At 41.4% G+C, this 18313-nt stretch overlaps 1 protein-coding gene across 7 annotated transcripts in view; it reads left to right on the forward strand.

Annotated features, from left to right (window-relative positions):
- The first annotated feature begins 6992 nt into the window (after positions 1–6992).
- CCNJ (cyclin J) overlaps positions 6993–18313 on the forward strand; it is a 36395-nt gene continuing 25074 nt past the window's right edge. For 3 of the 7 annotated variants that reach the window (XM_089897283.1, XM_089897285.1, XM_089897286.1), the window contains exons 1-2: positions 8876–11307; positions 15133–15343. In XM_089897283.1, the coding sequence (XP_089753409.1) occupies positions 11218–11307; positions 15133–15343 (301 nt within the window). In that variant the 5' untranslated portion in view covers positions 8876–11217. The other 4 variants (XM_089897287.1, XM_089897288.1, XM_022569232.3 and 1 more) reach the window with 3 other exon arrangements.

Consider the following 18313-nt stretch of genomic DNA (forward strand, 5'->3'; position numbering starts at 1 on the left):
TTTATATAGCCACTCCACCTTCTTTGGATTAGTGTTTACCTGGTGTATATATTTTCATCTTTTTATTTTTAATGTATCTATATAATTATATTTGAAGTGAGTTTTTTGTAGATAGCATATAGTTGGGTTATGTTTTCTTTTTTAATACCTTTTGACAATTTCTTTTTTAATTGGAATATTTAGACTGTTTACACTTAATACAATTATTTATGTTTAGGTCTACCATTTTATTATTTGTATCCCATTTGTTCCATTTGTTTTTGTCCCACTGTTTTCTCTTTCCTACATTATTAGGTTATTTGAACATTTCTTAGCATTTCATTTTAATATATCTATTATTATTATTATTATTATGTTATTTATTTATTTATTTTTTGCGGTACGCGGGCCTCTCACTGTTGTGGCCTCTCCCGTTGCAGAGCACAGGCACTGGACGCGCAGGCTCAGCGGCCATGGCTCACTGGCCCAGCCGCTCCGCGGCGTGTGGGATCCTCCCAGACCGGGGCACGAACCTGTGTCCCCTGCATCGGCAGGAGGACTCTCAACCACTGCGCCACCAGGGAAGCCCCTATTATATTTTTTACTATACATTTTTGTATATATTTTTAAAAGTTTCTTTGAGGATTGTAATATACATAGTTAACTTTTCACAGTCTACTTAGAATTTTTTTTTTTACCACTTTAAGTGGATTGTAGAGCTATTACCACCTTATATGTTTCTTTTTTTTTTTAGGTTTTTTTTTTTCTTTTTCTTTTTAAAATTTTAATTTTATAATGGAGTATAGCTGATTTACAATGTTGTGTTTCTTTTGGGTGTACAGTAACTTGATTCACTTATACAGAGACATCTATATATTCTTTTTTTTTTTCTTTTTCCTTTCTTTTTTTTTAATTGGGGTATAGTTGTTTTACAATGTTGTGTTAGTTTCTACTGTACAGCAAAGTGGAGTACCCTGTGCTATGCAGCAGGTTCTCATTAGTTATCTATTTTATATGTATTAGTGTATATATGTTAGTCCCAATCTCACAATTCATCCCACCCTCCTTTCCCCCCTTGGTGTCCATATGTTTGTTTTCTACATCTGTGTCTCTCTTTCTGCCTTGCAAACTGGTTCATCTGTACCATTTTTCTAGATTCCACAAATATGCATTAACATACTATATTTGTTTTTCTCTTTCTGACTTACTTCACTCCGTTTGACAGTCTCTAGGTCCATCCACATCTCTACAAATGACCCAATTTCGTTCTTTTTTATGGCTGAGTGGTATTCCATTGTATGTATGTACCACATCTTCTTTACCATTTGTCTGCCGATAGATATTTAGGTGGCTTCCATCCACCTTATATATTTCTTTACATTTCTGCCTTTATGCCATATATATATATATATATATTTTTTTTTTAATATAAAGAATTGTCTCATGCAATAATGAAGGCTGAGAAGTCCCAAGATCTGCAGTCGGCAAGCTAGAGACTGAGGGGAGCCAATGGCGTAAGTTCCAGTCTGAAAGCCAGGGGGCTCAAGACCCTCAAAGTGTCAGTGTTTTTGTTTGAGTTTGAAGGCTGATAAAGATCTGTGCCCCACCTCATAAGCAGTCAGGCAGGAGGAGTTCCTTCTCATTCACAGGAAGGTCTGCCTTTTTGTTGTATTCAGGCCTTCAGCTGATTGAATGAGGGCCACCCACATTAGGAAGGTGTGATATTATGATATAATAAATATATATTTGATCTTTGTCTCAGTTCTGACACAGAGCTTCTAAAACCCTTGGAATTTCCTGAGTGATGGGGGTGAGAGAAGTATCTTTTGATATTCATAAGCCCCTTTCAAGCATATACCTGAGTTCATGCTAACAAGGTACCTCTTGGTGGGCCCCTAGGTAGCTTCAGGATGGGGGCTGGAACCAATGCATGATTAATTAAATCACTGGCCATTGGTAATTAACTCAATATCCAACCTGTCCCCTCTCCCTGAGAGTTCCAACCCTTTAAACACATATAAAGAAGAACTAATCCTTAACCTTCTCAAACTATCCCCAAAAAATTGAAGAGGAGGGAAACTCCCAAAGTCATTCTATGAGGCCACCATTACCCTGATACCAAAATCAGACAAAGACACTAAAAAAAAGAAAAAGAAAATTCCAGGCCAGTGTCTCTGTTGAAGATAGATGCAAAGGTCCTCAACAAAATATTAGCAAACTGAAATCATTAAGAAGATAGACAGATAGATAGACAGATGGATAGACATGTACTTGCCACCATTCTGTTACTTGGTTTCTGGTGGTTTTTGTAGTTCTTCTCTATTCTTTTCTTTTAGTTTCTTCCCTTGTGGTTTCTCTAGTGGTATGCTTGTGTTCCTTTCTCTCTAGTTTTTGGGTATCTATCGTAGGTTTTGATTTGTAGTTACCATGGGATTTATATATGTTGACCTATAACTGTATCTACTTGTTTTAAACTGGTATTCATTTAAGTTTAAACATATTCTAAAAGATCTACATTTTTTTACTCCTCTCTCCCCTGTTTTGTGTTTTTGATGTCATATTTTACATCTTCATGTTTATCCCTAAACTGTTTATTGTGTTTATAGTTGATTTTACAATTTGTGTCTTTTAATCTTTGTACTAGCTTATTTAAGTGGTTGATCCACAGCCTTTACTGTATATTTGCCTTTACTAGTGGGATTTTCCCTTTTCTATAACTTCTTACTTCTTGTTGTAGCCTTTTCTTTTCCACTTAGAGAAGATCCTTTAATATTTCTTCTAGGGTCAGTTTAGGATTGATGAACTCTTTTAGTTTTTGCTTGTCTGAGAAGTTCTTTCTCTTTCCTTCAATTCTGAACGATAACCTTGCTGGGTAGAGTATCCTAAGTTGTAGGTTTTTCCCTCTCAGGACTTTAAATATATCATGCCACTTCCTTCTGGCTTGCAAAGTTTCTTCAGAAAAACCAGCTGATATAGCCTTATGAGGTTTCCTTTTGTATGACTCTTTGTTTTTCTCTTGCTGCCTTTAGAATTGTCTCTTTATCTTTTGCCATTTTAATTATTATATGTCTTGGTGTGGGTTTATTTGGGTTCATCTTGTTTGGGACTCTCTGCTTCCTGGACCTAGGTATCTGTTTCCTTCTTTAGGTTTGGGATTTTTTTCAGCCATTATTTTATCAAATACTTTTTGGCACTTTACTCTCTCTTCTCCTTCTGGGAACCTAATGATGCAAGTGTTCATACACCTGATGCTGTCTTAGAGGTCCCTTAAACTGCTCTCATTTTTTAAAAATTTGTTTTTCTTTTTGTTGTTCTGATTTGCTGATTTCCATTATTCCATTTTCCAGATCACTTATGTGTTCTTCTGTATCACCTAGTCTGCTCTTAATTCCTAGTGTGTTTTTTAATTTCAGTTATTGTATTCTTCAGTTCTGATTGGTTCTTTTTATATTTCTAGTTCCTTGCTAAAATTCTCAGTATGTTTCTTTATTCTTTTCCCTAGTTCAGTTGGCGTTCTTATTACTAATATTTTGAACTCTTTATCTGGTAAATTATCTATCTCTTTTTCATTAATTGTTTTTTTCAGATTTTTTATTTTTTCCTGTTATTTTGTTTGGAACAAATTCCTCTGGCTTCTCATTTTGCCTGCCTTCCTCTGTCTCTATGAAATTACATGAGGGACTTCCCTGGTGGCGCAGTGGTTAAGAATCCACCTGCCAATGCAGGGGACACAGGTTCGAGCCCTGGTCCAGGAAGATCCCACGTGCCGTGGAGAAACTAAGCCCGTGCACCACGACTACTGAAGGCCGCATGCCTAGAGCCCCTACTCCACAACAAGAGAAGCCACCGCAATGAAAAGCTCGCGTGCAGCAATGAAGAGTAGCCCCCGCTCGTCACAACTAGAGAAAGCCTGCGTGCAGCAACGAAGACCCAGTGCAGCCATAGATAAATAGATAAATTTAATTAAAAAAAATTAGGTGAAACAGTTACCTATTCCAGTCTTAAAGCGTTGTCCTTGCATGGGAGCATTCCTCTGCAGTCTACACTTGGGATTCGGTGGGGGAGGTGGATCTGAAGTAAGCACAGGTCATGTCTTCCCCCCAGAGTGTGCTGGCAGCTATCACTTGGTGGGAGATGGGGCTGGAGGGGGACGGGCTAGAGCCTGAGCCAGGTGTGAGCCAGGGCTTCTCCTAACCTCAGTGGCTGTCACAGCCCTGTGGGGGCAATGGCAGGTCCCAAGGTACTGGAGCAGAAGCCCTGAGGGTTGGGTAGGAGCTGGTTCTGTTCCGTCTAGGTGTGCACTCTCCCTGCTCTCAGCAACGCCTTTACCTTAGAGGGGAGCAGCACTAGAGCAAGGAGGGCTGGAGTGGGCACCGGTGCAGGTTGGGGCTTGTACTGGGGTGGTTCCAGCACACCAGTCATAGCTCAGGACAGCTCCCCGTCCGCCACTTCCATGAGCACCAATAATGCCCACCCTTGCCCCATTCAGATGCAGTGCTGGGTCCAAGCTGGCCACTCTCCTGGGCACAGCAGCCTTCACCCTAGTGGGGAACTGCACTGGGGGTAGAGGTGCCAGAGCGGGTGCTTGGCATGGGCTGGGGCCCATGCTGGGCTGGTCATGGGAAACTGACCAGAGTCCTGGGCAGTTTCAGTCTGTTTCCTCCACCTTTTCCAGTAGTAACCAAGCGTGGGTGCACTTTTCTTGAGTAGAGTCTAGGTTTCGTATAGCCCTCCTGTTAGTCCCACTGGTTTTCAAACCAGCTAAGGGAACTCTTCCTGGTGTCAGATCCCAGGGCCAGGGTGCCCAATATGTGGTTCAAACTGTTCACTCCCCAGGGAGGATCTCTGAGCCCTTGTAATCTCCCTCCTCTTCTGTGTCCCCTTCTAGGGGCACAGGTCCCAGTTCTCTTCCCTTCGTACCTGACTCTGTGTGGATCTTTCTTTACAGCCTTGGTTGTATAAGAGTCGTTCTGCCAGTCTTCAGTTTGTTTTCAGTGAGAATTGCTCCACGTGTAGATGTATTTTCGATGTGTATGTGGAGCGGGGGAGCTCGTTGTCCTTCTATTCCAACATCTTAATCTCGGGCCACACTGATATGCTTTAAATTTAAAACCTTTACAACTGGATAATGATCAGAGCTTTATGGGGGAGTGTTAGGCCTCTTTCACTGTAGAGGACTTTGCAAAATGTCCTCTCATGTCTTTGCAAGAGCAAAGAACCTAAAATGTTAAAGTCAGAAGCAATCTCAGTCATCACTCAGTTCACTTTATAGATGAGGAGGGCAGTGACCTGCCTTAAGGCCACTCCACTAAAAAGCAACAAATCAAGAACCAAGAACCAGAGCCCAGGGCTTCTGACTTCAAGTCATTTGCATCCAGTCGAATATGATGTAGACATTGAAAGGAATTCTGGAGGTTCCGTTATGGAATGTTCACCAGAATATATCGTATGACAAAAGCTAGGGACACAACACGGTGTAATGTGTTACCATTTGTGACAAAATGGGGCAAGGAGATAATGTACATGCATGGTTATAAATATCTGGATATCCCTGGAAGGAAAGAAAAGCAAATAGTAATAATGTTGCCTCTAGGAAGAACTGGGATCAAGGGAGGGAGGGAGAAATGCCAGTCACCGGATACAGTCGTCTACTGTTTGAATGGTTTACCTTTTGCATGCATTCATTTGAATAATGAGTGAACTGTTTAAATAAACAATTTAAAATCAGTAGCTTTTCACTGTCTAAAGTTCAGGGAGTTACAAAAACTCTGCAGACTCTGGTACCCGCGCATCTCTTGCCAAGCCCATCTCGTGCCTTATGCTGCAGGCACATGGGTTCCTTGCAGTTTCCTTACTCCGCTCATTATGTAGAAGTTCTGCCTTTTTAACTGCTTTCAAGACTTCCTATCTCCTCTACACTCCAGGCATACCCTGTCCTTCATGTTCATTCCAAACATGCCTTTTCCTTAGGGCCTTTGCATTTACTGTTCTCTCTGCCTGCAACACTCAGCCTCCAGGTATCTGCATGCTCCCTAACCTCCCTCGGGACTTGGCATACCCTACTTATCATAAAACAATATCCACCCACTGTCACTTTTCGTTTCTCTTTTTTATGTTTATTTTTCTTCATAGCACTTGTCACTATGTGACTTTGTTTGTTGTTGCTGTTCACTTATTCTCATTAGAATATAAACTGTATTCTATATAGGGAGCAGACTCTATTTTATTTAGGAATTAAGTAAATACCTAAATTGTATCCAGCTTGCCCTAAAGGAATTAATGAAGAAATGTAATAAACCTGAATTTTGCATTTTAGGGACACATTGGGAAAATTATATATATATATATATATATATATATATATATATATATATACACACTCTCTCACACACAGACACACGCACATACACGCTAAAATGAATACACATACACATTCCAGTCCTTTTATCATATCCAGAAATCCAGAAATTGTGAGAATGATTTCTGAACACATATCTCCCAGTGAAAAACAGCTTGAAAGTAGAAGCCACGAGAGACAGCCTACTTACTAAACTGATGATTATAGTCTGTGACCCATTCTTCTGAAAGTGTTCTTAAACAGGCTCTGGACATTTAAGTTACTGGGAAGCCAAATTATTGTCATAAAGTTGCTTAGGGCACATGAATTGGAACCTGAGGAGGTAGGTACTATTTAAATGCCATTATAAATGGCATGGAGCTTTTAGCCTGATGTGGCCATCTCCTCTCTAGGAAACTAAGATAGGCCAAGGCAGCCTCTCCCCGAATGATGCTGGGCTAGACTGGGCTCTGCCAACTTCTGCTTCTGAGTTTTCCTTGTCTTGCCATTGGTTCCTGAAGCCCCACTCTCCTGAGCATAATAAGCATTGTGTCACGTGGCTCACATACATATTTGTAGCTGTTCTTCAAGTATATGAAGAGGTCATAGCTAAAACTCAGATTCATTCAACATACATTCATTACTTAATTGTAGATCTCTGTCATGCATCTTTTGGGACAAAGGATTCCAAGTAAAAGGGTTAGGGTTTCATGATTTATTTTTTAATATTTAAAGAGGTTGATGTACATTCTCAGAAGTGAGGAACACTGTCCTGGTCTGACCATCTACTTCTGTTGTGATATTCCACTAAACAAGTTAAAGTGCAGTTGATTAGATTTCACACTTAAGGTCTTACATCACCTTAACTGGAGTTTTTCCACAGTTTTTTTTTTTTTTCCTGATTTACGACCACAGATGGTTAATTACATCCGCTACAGGTTTGACAAGCTAGGTTACTAAAGGTAATCTTCACCGCCTTCATTCAAAGCTTTGGGAATCTCTAAAGCAAAGGAAATAAGGAGGACGAAGAGATTAATTAGGTTTCTAGAAGGAATAGGTTTCGAGGTGGAACTTGAGACAGAATTTCACAAAGAAAGCAACTTTAGGGGCTTCGGAAACGGGTAAAGCACAAATGGAGGGACTGATAATCCCATCCCTCGCATGTGCGGGGCTGTTGTAACGCGAGATGAGGCCGACTCAATCCACTCCGAGAAGGGTTTATAAAACGCCAATGTGAGGCAACGGAACTTTCCTCCTCCGCATCGGGGAGCCATCGAAGGTTCTCAGCAGGTGAGAGGCATGACCGGATTGGCCAACGGAAGGATGATCAGCATTTTAATTTCTCCGGCGCTCTCTTCAGACCTCTGCCCGCACCTCAGGCCGGCTTTGCGGTAGGTGGTGTTGGGGCTCTCGGGCAAAGCGAAGCGCAGGGCAGCGTAGAACAGACCGGCTATGCTGCCGCGTCAGGCTGGGGCCGCCAAGCCGCTGCCGGGCGTTGCACCTGGGCCCGGCCCGGCCGCCCATTGGACGGCTCCGGATGACCCGGCTGTATCGCGAGACGAGATTGGCAGTAGCGGGGCCGCATGTGCCCCCGCGCTGGCTTTGTACGCGGAGCCGCCTGCCGGTCCTTTAACAATGGGCGGCGCGAGCGCCCCGGCGCTGGGCCCGAGCTGAGGCCGGCGCTTCGCGGCCGACTGTCCGCAGCATGAGCGGGGCCGGCGTCCCCCGCACGCTGGCGGGGCTGGGCCTGTGAGGGCCGCGGTTCCGGGTAAGGGAGGCCGCCGTGGGAACCGGCAGGCCTGGGCTGGCGGCGGGGCACCGGACCCGCCCGGCCCGGCCTTTTGTTCGCCTTTCTGGGGCCGCGCGATCCCGTGCGCTCCTCTGGATGAGGAGGCGGCGGTCTGAGTGCGCGCTGGGGTCGGCCGGGCCTCGAGGAAGTTCCCGGGGAGGAGGGCGCCCCCGACTGTCTGCGGCGGGCACCCGGAGCCGCGCGGGCGTCCGGAGCCGCGCGGGCGTTCGTCTCCGGGTTTCTCGGCGGGAGGTTTTCACCTCAGGGGGACTGTGACTGGTGTCAAGTCTCCTCTTCTCAGGGCCGGCTGGAGAATTAAAGCCGGGGCTCGGGGAGCCCGAAGCCGGGCCTCCAGTCCGGCTTTTCTGAGCACGCGTCCGGGTCCGCGCCTTGGGAACTAGGGCCCAAGTTGGTCCCAGTTTGCCCGGCGCCCGGTCCGGCCGTTATCCAAACAAGCCGGCTTCTCCTGACCGGTGGCTCGGGCCTTACGTGCGGCGTCGGGGAATTGGTTTGGATCGGTGCTGATTTTAGGACGAGTCAGGTGAAGATGAACAGTCGCCCAGGGTGGCCTGAGGTCACACGCCTCGGGGAGGGGGCGCGGAGGGGCGCGTGGAGGGAGCTGGCAGTGACTGCGTCTGGGGTGTGTCTTACAGACTGAAGTTGCCGCGTTCTGGCCAGGCGCGCCGCCCGGTCCCATGGAGCTGGAGGGTCAGTGGTGGCGGGGACAGCTGGCTGCAGATATCCATCAAGCTCTTCGATACAAGGTAACCGCGATGCCCCGACCTTTCCATTCGGTGTCTTATGCCAGTTAGTATGAATCTCGGCTCCCTGGAAAGCCCTGTCCGGGTCTTTAGCCACTAGTTTCCAGACCAGAAAAGGTGAGTTTGCCTATTTGCTCAAAGTTAATTAACTTCTTGGCTTCTTCCCTGGGTTGTAGCAGAAGAACCTGAAACTTGAATGAGGAGGGGGTGGGGCGTGGTAGTTGGGAGAGGGAAGGTGTGAAGGGACATTCTGATGTCCTTGTTTCCAGATGGAACATGGATTTGATACTGTATTTAAAAAGATACGTGTGCTGGCTTTTAATTGGGCAGAGCAGCCCTCCTTTATTCTATAGTTGCTGTTGCATGCAGCTGTCTGTTACGTCACATTTGTACAACAGTAAATTCCCCAGCCTTTCCACTAACTTGCTGTGAGACTTTGGACAAGTTACTTAATTTTCTGCTTCTCAATTTCCTCATCTGTCAAATGAATAACAGAACGTGCTTTATGGGACGACTGTGAAGATTAAAATGAGGTAATACTGTAGATGTGCTCAGAACAGTGCTTGGCATATAGTAAGCACTAAGGAAGTGATAACTATTTGTTATTCTCTACCCCCGAAACCCCAAGACTTGGGGGGTGTTCAGAAAGCCTTAAGGTAGGAGTTAGCTGCTCCTTCAGCTAATATCAAAGGCCAGGAGTAGACCTAGTATATTTTAAAAGATTTTGGGGAAAAAGTACACCTTTCTGGCACGATGCAAATTTTGTTTATTGTTGCTCCTAAGTAACAGTTTTATTCTGTATGTCACATCTCAGCGAAATGTGTCAGCTCTGCATCTTTGATAACCAGAAGAGAGACCAGATCCAAAATTAACTCTAACTTAACTTAATTTCACTATGGATAGAGAGAGCCGCTCATTATGTATAGAAAATTGGAAAGAAGCAAAACAGCTGACTCTTTAATAAAAAGGCTGCTCACTGTTGGAGTTGAGAGATCCTGGGATGATAATGAACTTGTGTCTTGATTTTTTTTTAACCAGGTTAAGTAGATTAGAAAACCTAATTCTGACTTAAATTGTTACAGTTGTACCCTTTTCTAAAGTTTGAGTTCTAAATGCCGCTTATTAATTCTGACATTCAGTCTCTTAGACACTAAATACACCTCAGCCCCCTAAGAGGCTGTTTGTACTACAGAAAAGTCTCAACTATGGCATGGTCCTCTGGAACGTTAAGAAGAGAGTTGCGGGTTTTCCACTTTGAAAATTGTCCAAATACCTTTGTTTTTTAATTTTTTTTTCAGATGTTGTCTTTCAGTTTTAAATGCTCTGATTTTCTAAGTGTCAGCTCTTTAATTCCTCTGGTATGTGGTGAAAATAATATTTGATGTTAATGATACATATGTTTTGTAATGACATGAAACTTAAAAGATTTTTCTTGGTGATTTCCATGGTTTTCGATTCTTACATTTTATGAGTAATTTTAATCCTGAGTGATTACCTGAATTAATTTTGTTAGTTGAGGTTGGAAATGGATTTTTTTTCCAGCAGATTTGTTGAATGTTTTTGTGTATTGAGCTCTGGGGAGGATCCAAGGAATAAGACACAACCTGTACTAAACTTACTTACAAACTATCAGAGGACGAGATAGCACAGGGCCTGAAAGAATGCTACTGAAAGTTGTCTTGGGCCACCTGCGGCATGCTACTGTGGGTTGTCTTTATTTTATCTTTAAGCATTGTGTAAGCCACATTCTTGCTATTTGACACAATGGCCACACTTTATAATTTGTTAATCAGTAAAACTTGAACCTGTGGAACTGGAGAGACCACTGTTTATAGTATACTGAAGTCAAGGAAAGTTAAAATGAACTTTTCTCACAGAGAATACATGTTAATTCCAGGCTATTAATTAGGTGATTTAGTTGGGTAATCATAGGCTTATTCAACATATTTGCATGCCTACAGTGTGCAAGGTGCTGTGCCAGGGGTTGGAATGGTAATAGTGAATGAGACAGACATGATCCCTACCTTGATGGAGTCTAATCTCATACAATTTAGAGCATCTGAATTTAGGTCTTCCTTAGGGCAGTTGCCATTCAGGCACAATGGAAGGTATCTGTGTTTAGACCCAAGGTCTGTGGAGGAATAATTGGTGTGACCAGCCTTGCATCTACTAGGGAAGAGTAAAAATTACAACAAATGAAAATCCTCTTTAACCCCAAATGCCAGCTGTATTGTTTTTGTAAAATACAATCACTTCTCCCCCCCCACCACCCCCAACAAAGCAGCTGTCCTCTTATACCCTGTGTCTTCTCTTTCTTCTCATTGTTTTGCTATGTATACTAGTGTCTTAGGATGCTTGGGGAAGTATTTTCAGGAGCCTTTATGACAGATGGGAACAATGCTAATTTTGTGAGAAGCATCAAGAAAATATCCCACAGAGTTGTGAGTATTCCTTCTATGCCTTTATTTCCAGCCTGACTGGACAGTTAACCCATTCTGGGAAGGGGATGGCATTTAGGGTGGTGAGCTAGTGGGGACCTGAGATTGGAGATGGAGATGACATGTTTAGGTCTCTCTGTGCTTTGGTCCTGTGGGATCCTGAGAAGCAGACAGGAACAAGAGTATTCAATTCTAGGGGATCAGGAATAGACATTAGAAAAAACTCATAAGCTGAGAAAAGCATAGGTCATTTTCTCACGCATATAACTGCACTACATGGACAAGGAACTAAATCTGACAGCCACATGATAAGCCCTTGTACTTTACCATTTAAAATAATATAAAGAGAATGTATTGGACACATTGTTAACAGTCTCCTAGTGATGGCCCTTGGATTCTTGCCTTTGTTTTGTCTTCATTTGGCAGAGTTAACATTGTTAAAAATAAAGTCCACAAGTGTCTTCCAGCTAAGTTTCCCAGTGCATCTTTAAGACCTTGTTCAGGCCGCTTTTACAGAAAGCCTGCCCTGGTTTTGTTTTTTCCTAACATCCCACCCCGTGAGCTGGGTTAGGTCTCCCTCCTCAGTGTTCTATAATACCCTGTCATTACTATATTATATTCTAATAATCTCTGTATTTTGGTTCACCTGCTGGAGAGAGGCTTGAGACTGTATTCCAGCTTTTATCCCTGAGGTTAAGCACAGTATCTGCTACATGGGAGATGCTCAATAAATGTCACATGATGACAGCTAAGAAAGTTGAAATTTGAAATGGTAACTCATTTACACCATTGTAAAAATCTACAGAAATGGTAAAAAAGAAGAGAAAAATCCTAGAGACTACATGAGAAATTCACATGTTCCCTTTATTTAGAGAAATTAGTATTTTTTCTCTTCAAAGAGTTGAGCAAGCCTAAGCCAATGTGTTTTCTTTTTCTTCAGTAGCATTTGTTGATCCTTTTTTCACTTATACAAAAATTAAAAACATAAAATAGCCCATTAGCCTATCTCCCAAGTAACTCCTACTAATATATTTTTAAGTGATACATGCATATGGGTTTAAAAATTTTGGGATAGTATCTGGTGTTTTATTTATTTGTTTATTTACTTTGGCTGTGCTGGGTCTTCGTTGCGGTGCACGGGCTTCTCTAGTTGCGGCACGCAGGCTTTGTTGCAGTATGTGGGATCTTAGTTCCCCTACCAGGGATCGAACCCGGGCCCCCTGCATTGGGAGCGCAGAGTCTTAACCACTGGACCACCAGGGAAGACGCAGTATTGGGTTTAAAATGAGCTTTCCCCAACCCTCACTATTCCCTGATTCCCTAAGGTTACCAGCATTATTGGTTTTTTTCCTGAAAAGATACCCAATAAATTAGTATATTTGCAAATATAATTTTTTTGTTGTTGATACAAGAGGTTGTAATACATATTCACTGTTCTGTACCTTCATCCCACCCCACCCTCACTCAGTTTGTCAGAATTTTCCATATCAACACATATAGGTCTACTGCCCATTATTTTAATGTCCACATTGAATCGATGTCCCTTAAGTTTATCTAATTAGTTCCTTGTTGCTAGACATCAAGCTTTTTAAAAAAATTACGCTTATTTTGAGACCCCCCTATACCCTTTACCCAGTCCTCCCTCCCCATCTCCCCCCCCACCCCCATGGTAACCATCTTGCAAAACTATGGTGCAATTATCACAGCCAGGATAGTATTGATATTGATACAGTCAAGGTACAGAACATTTTCTGTACATTTATCACCACAGGGATCTCCCATGTTACCCTTTTATAGGCACACCCTCTTTCGTCCCATCCTCATCCTCCCTTAACCTCTGGCAACCACTGATCTGTTCTTTATTTTTATAATTTTGTCATTTCAAGAAGTTACATAAGTGGAATTATGCACTATGTGATCTTTGGGGATTGGCTTTATCCACTCAAAATAATTCTCTGGAGATCCGTGCAGGTTTTTGACATTAACCTTTTTATTCTACCATTTTGCTATTAAAAAGAGTGCTGCAAAGGACCTCCTTATATGTAGGATAAACTCCTAGGCCTGGTGTTGTTAGCTTAAGGGGTATCTACAGTCTGCATTTTCAAAAATTTATATTACCTAGTTCTCCTTCAGAAGGTTATATCGATTGTCAGTGTCACCAATAATATATGGGAGTTCCTATATCCACTCTTGATAGCATAAGCAAAAAGTTAATAAAATATAATCTGGTAAGTGAAAAACTATATAGTTATCCCTCAGTATCCATGGGGAATTGGTTCCCAGATCCCTGCGGATACTGAAATCTGAGGATGCTCAAGTCCCTTATATAAAATGGAGTAATATTTGTGTATATCCTACACACATCCTCCTGTATACTTTAAATCATCTCTAGATGACTTAATCATCCGTGTTGTAGCATATATCAGAATTTCATTCCTTTTTAAGGCTGAATAATATTCCATTGTATGTATATATTGCATTTTGTTTATCCATTCATTTGTTGATGAACACTTGGGTTGTTTGTTTCCACTTTTTGGCTGTTGTGGACAATGCTGCTATGAACATGGATGTACAAATATCTGTTTGAGTCCCTACTTTAACTTCTTTTGTGTATATACCTAAAAGTAGAATTGCTGGATCATATGGTAATTCTACATTTAATTTTTTTTGAGGAATTGCAATACTGTTCACAGTGACTGCACAATTTTATAATTCCTGCCAATACACAAGGGTTCCAATTATTCTGTATCCTTGTTGACACTTGTTAGTTTCTGTTTTCTAGATTTTGTTTTTTGGGTTTTTTTGACAATAGCAATCCTAATTGGTATGAAATGGTATCTCATAATGGTTTTTATTTGCATTTCCCTAATGATTAGTGATTTTGAGCATCTTTTTACGTGCTTATTGGCCATCTGTATGTCTTCTTTGGAGAAATGTTTAGTCAAGTCCTTTGCCCATTTTTTACTTGAGTTGTTTTTTTTTTTTGTTGAGTTGTATATATAAAAGAGTCCTTTATTTAATCTGGATATTAACACCTTACCAGATATGTGATTTGCAAATAGTTTCTCCCATTCTGTGTGTTGCCTTTTCACTCTGTTGATAGTGTCCTCTGATGCACAAAAGTTTTTATTTGATGAAGTCTAATTTGTCTTTTTTTTTTTTTTCCTGTGCTTTTAGGGTCATATCCATGTTACTTCCTTCCATTGTGATACCTTTTGGGTTTAGTGTGGCATTATGCTGAGCTCATAAAATGAATTTAGAACCCTTCCATCTTTCTCTGTGTTCTAGAAATACTTTAATAGTGTAGAAATTTTCTAGTTTTTAAAAAATGAGAAGCCTGATTAGAAGATACTAGTGGATGTATACTAGTCTGTACCTTCCACATCCCTGCATGTATAATACAGTATGCATCATACGAGGAACATATCTGTTACCTTCTAACCAAAAGCTTTGAGCTTCTTGTAGGGGGTGTGTATGTATGGTTTGGTTGGTATTTTGGTAATGCTGTTTTCCTGAAAACACCTGGTAGGGAAAACAGGATTCCCTTATTAAAAATCTTGTTAGAATACATTTATTCCATAATGCAGGAAACACCTATAACTGGTTATGTCAGATGTGGTTAAGAATAAGGAGAAAAGTTTGGTTTTAAATTTTAAATGCCATTCATTATCCTGCCACTCATCTTTTTCATTTTTGTGTTTTACTCAAGAAAAGTGTGTTTTAGGCACTTGTATCAGTAATATATTGGGGGAAAAGTGTCACCTTTGCACTGTGGGAATAATTCTTCTATATGCTATGTGAGACTAAATGTTGTTCCTCTTGATTTAGGAGCTGAAGTTACCTTCCTACAAAGGCCAGTCCCCTCAGCTAAGTCTTAGAAGGTATTTTGCTGACTTGATTGCCATTGTGAGCAATCGTTTCACCCTCTGCCCTTCTGCCCGACATCTCGCTGTCTATTTGCTGGACCTGTTTATGGATCGGTATGACATCTCTATCCAGCAGCTGCATTTAGTTGCACTTTCCTGTCTGCTTCTAGCAAGTAAGTATGAATCTGATATACATGACTGGAAAATTCCATTGTTTATAATAAAATAAATTTATATAGAACTCAGTGAAATATCACCAAATTCCTTTCATTCCAGTTTACTAGTATCGGAAAGTTTATGTTGAAAGTGCTTTTTGGCATAGCAGTTCTTAACCGGACATATTAAAAAGTGGCTCTGGAGTCTTAAAAGCATGTGTGCCTGGTCCTGCATCCTAAAGATTCTGATACAGATGTCTAAGCCATTCCAGATCTACTGACTCAGAATCTACATCATGGGGCCTGGATATTTTTTAACTTTTTAAAAGTTCCAAAGGTGATTCTGATGTACTTTTCCAATTAAGAACCATTGTCTTAAAGCAGTGGTTCTCAACCAAGAGCAGTTGTGCCTTATGGGGGGTAGTTGGCAATGTGTGGAGACAGTTCTGGCTGTCGTCACAACCTGGGCGGAAGGTAAACATCTGCAATTCACAGGACAGCCCTGCACAACAAAGAGTTATCTAGCCCAAAATGTCAGTGGAGCTTAGGCTGAGAAACTCTAAAAGGTACCATACTCTCCCGTTGTTAGAATACCTTCTACTGGGTGTGTAATGAGTTGGATTAACGAACTGAAGACTCATGTGCAACTGCTATAAATGTGAAAACATCTGCTTTTGCAGGAGGCAAAACTACGTAGTAAGCTGTAAGGTAGAATCTGATAATGAGCCTTTTGGTGCCTTTCTCTTAACATCTTCCTGTAACACATTTCATTGTTTGTTAGTACCTTGAGAGAAAGAGGGTGAGTAAAGGCATTGAAACTGAAAGTTTTCTTCTTTTAGTAATGTGAAAAGATGGTATTTGATATTGAAGTTGAATCCATTATGTAGTTTTTATATTATTCATGTCATTACAATAGAAATTTAAGTCCCACTTAAAGTAGCATGTAGAAACACTGACTGCCTTCACCTCTAACCTCCACTTGAGGGTTTAGGATCCAATGTGATTGCTGTCTAAGGAACATTCCTCCTCTACCCTGCCACCAGAATTCTTTCTAAAACACCTTTGCACTTTGACTGCAAATAAACCTAAACCAAATGCAGGCCTGTGTGGTATCATTTATGAAACCAATCTGTCCTCAGATTTTCTTTTCCTGCCCTTATTTTTCCTTTCATCTGATGACCTCAACCTCTTATCTCCTTGAGCAGGTCTTTTTGTAAGTTATTTCAACTCCTTTGTGGATCAGGCTGAATATAAATAAACATAGCCCACTGATGACTTTCCACTGCCTGTGGGTTGAGGTGGAAACCTCTTATTGTAACACTTAGAACCTTTCATCTAGACCCAGCCACCTTTCTAGACTTGCCTTCCAACCCTGTCCCCATGTAACTTAAGTCAGATTCTTACCAGAATAGTATATTTCCTGAATATCTATATTTCTCTCTTAATCTATTATCCTCTGAGATCCAGACACATCACCTGCTCTCTCCCCACCATCCAGAAAGCCAGAGGTAATGCTTGTACATTTATAAGTAACCTTTAATTTAACCTTTAATTAGGGTTTCATCCTCATAAGCAATCATGTGTACAATTCTGTATATGTTTCATCACTAGCTATGAAGCCCTTTGTGGTTTAATAGTTTGCATAAGATTGGAAAAACCCATACTTGACATGTCAAATGTGTGAGTATCCACATGGAATGGCTTCTTGTTATCCTGAGAATGTTAGTTTATTATAGGATCAGTTTATAGTAGAGAGACACTGGAAGTCAAACATGCAAGTTAGGTTATTTTAAAAACTTGGGATCATTAATGAAAAATTGCCTGCTATGGTTATCACTGTCCTTTTACCACTACCAAGCCCTACCTGGTCTATGCCTATGGACTGTGAAATTATGAGTGATGCATAGTCAGTTCGTAGACTGACTTACATTTGTGACTAAAATTACTAGTAACTTACTAAGTTACTTGGGGATTATAAACTAGATATTCATAAACTACATGTCACTACCAAAGTTCACCTAGGTCTCTAGTTGAATGACAACTCTGGCCACCATGCAGTGCTTGGCATTGGTGTCAGGTTTCTGCAATTTCCACAGTTTGGGGAAAGGATACTTTATTTGTGCACCATCTTAGATTGGTTGGAATGGAGTTTTCAGTTGTTCTTGTTTTTAAATTATCTATTACTGTTAGTTTAACGTCGTGATCAATTTATTTTATTGAAGGTTATTTGATTTAATCCGTGTAGTAGTATGTAGTTCTTTTGGCTCATTTTCCAGGAACTAGGATTTGCATTTGCTGGGTTCAAATGTGAACTGTTTACCACCTGTTACTAAAAGAGTCAGATACCTCCTCCCTTTGTTCTGCTGACCCCACCCCTTTTTCCCTGAGAGAGAATTGCTCTTACATTGTTCCTCTTCCACTGGAGAGTGGGAAAGTGTGAGATAGGTGTCCCCCAGGGTCTCTGCTCCTCCCAAGTAGGCACTGGTCAAACGAGTTCAAGCTATCAGCTCTTCACTAGGGTCAGGAATCAAAGAGACTGGCCCTTAGTAGCCCACTGCAATCTCTCCTCCCTCCCGTCTAACTTCACTACAACAGAAGTGCTTAGGATGCTTATAAACTGGTAGCCTGTTTTCAGTATCTAATGTCTGTTTTAAATTTGTGGAGTTCATTCTAGTGTTTCTTACACTCTGTCGTCTTATATTTGGATTCCGATGTCAGCTCTCCAAATAGTTATCATAAACTTTATTCAAATAGTGCTTCTCTCCTCACAGAATGGATGTCCCCCTCCCCCAGCTGCTCCCTGCTTTGGGATGGGCAGCCTTTTGTGTAAAAGTGAAAAACAACTTACAGCCGACAGGACTGGGTGACAGCTGTATTTCAATTATTAAATAGGTCGGAAGGCTTTTGGGAGTTTGGCTAAAAATGGAGCACAGCTTGTAAGTTCAGGTACTAATGCATATCCTGCTGCCTGGGTGTACATACTATTAG

This window comes from Delphinapterus leucas, chromosome 16 (genome assembly GCF_059928025.1).
Source record: "Delphinapterus leucas isolate spDelLeu-1000000601 "Yukka" chromosome 16, BTC_Dleu_Yukka2, whole genome shotgun sequence".
Classification (NCBI taxonomy): Eukaryota; Metazoa; Chordata; class Mammalia; order Artiodactyla; family Monodontidae; genus Delphinapterus; species Delphinapterus leucas.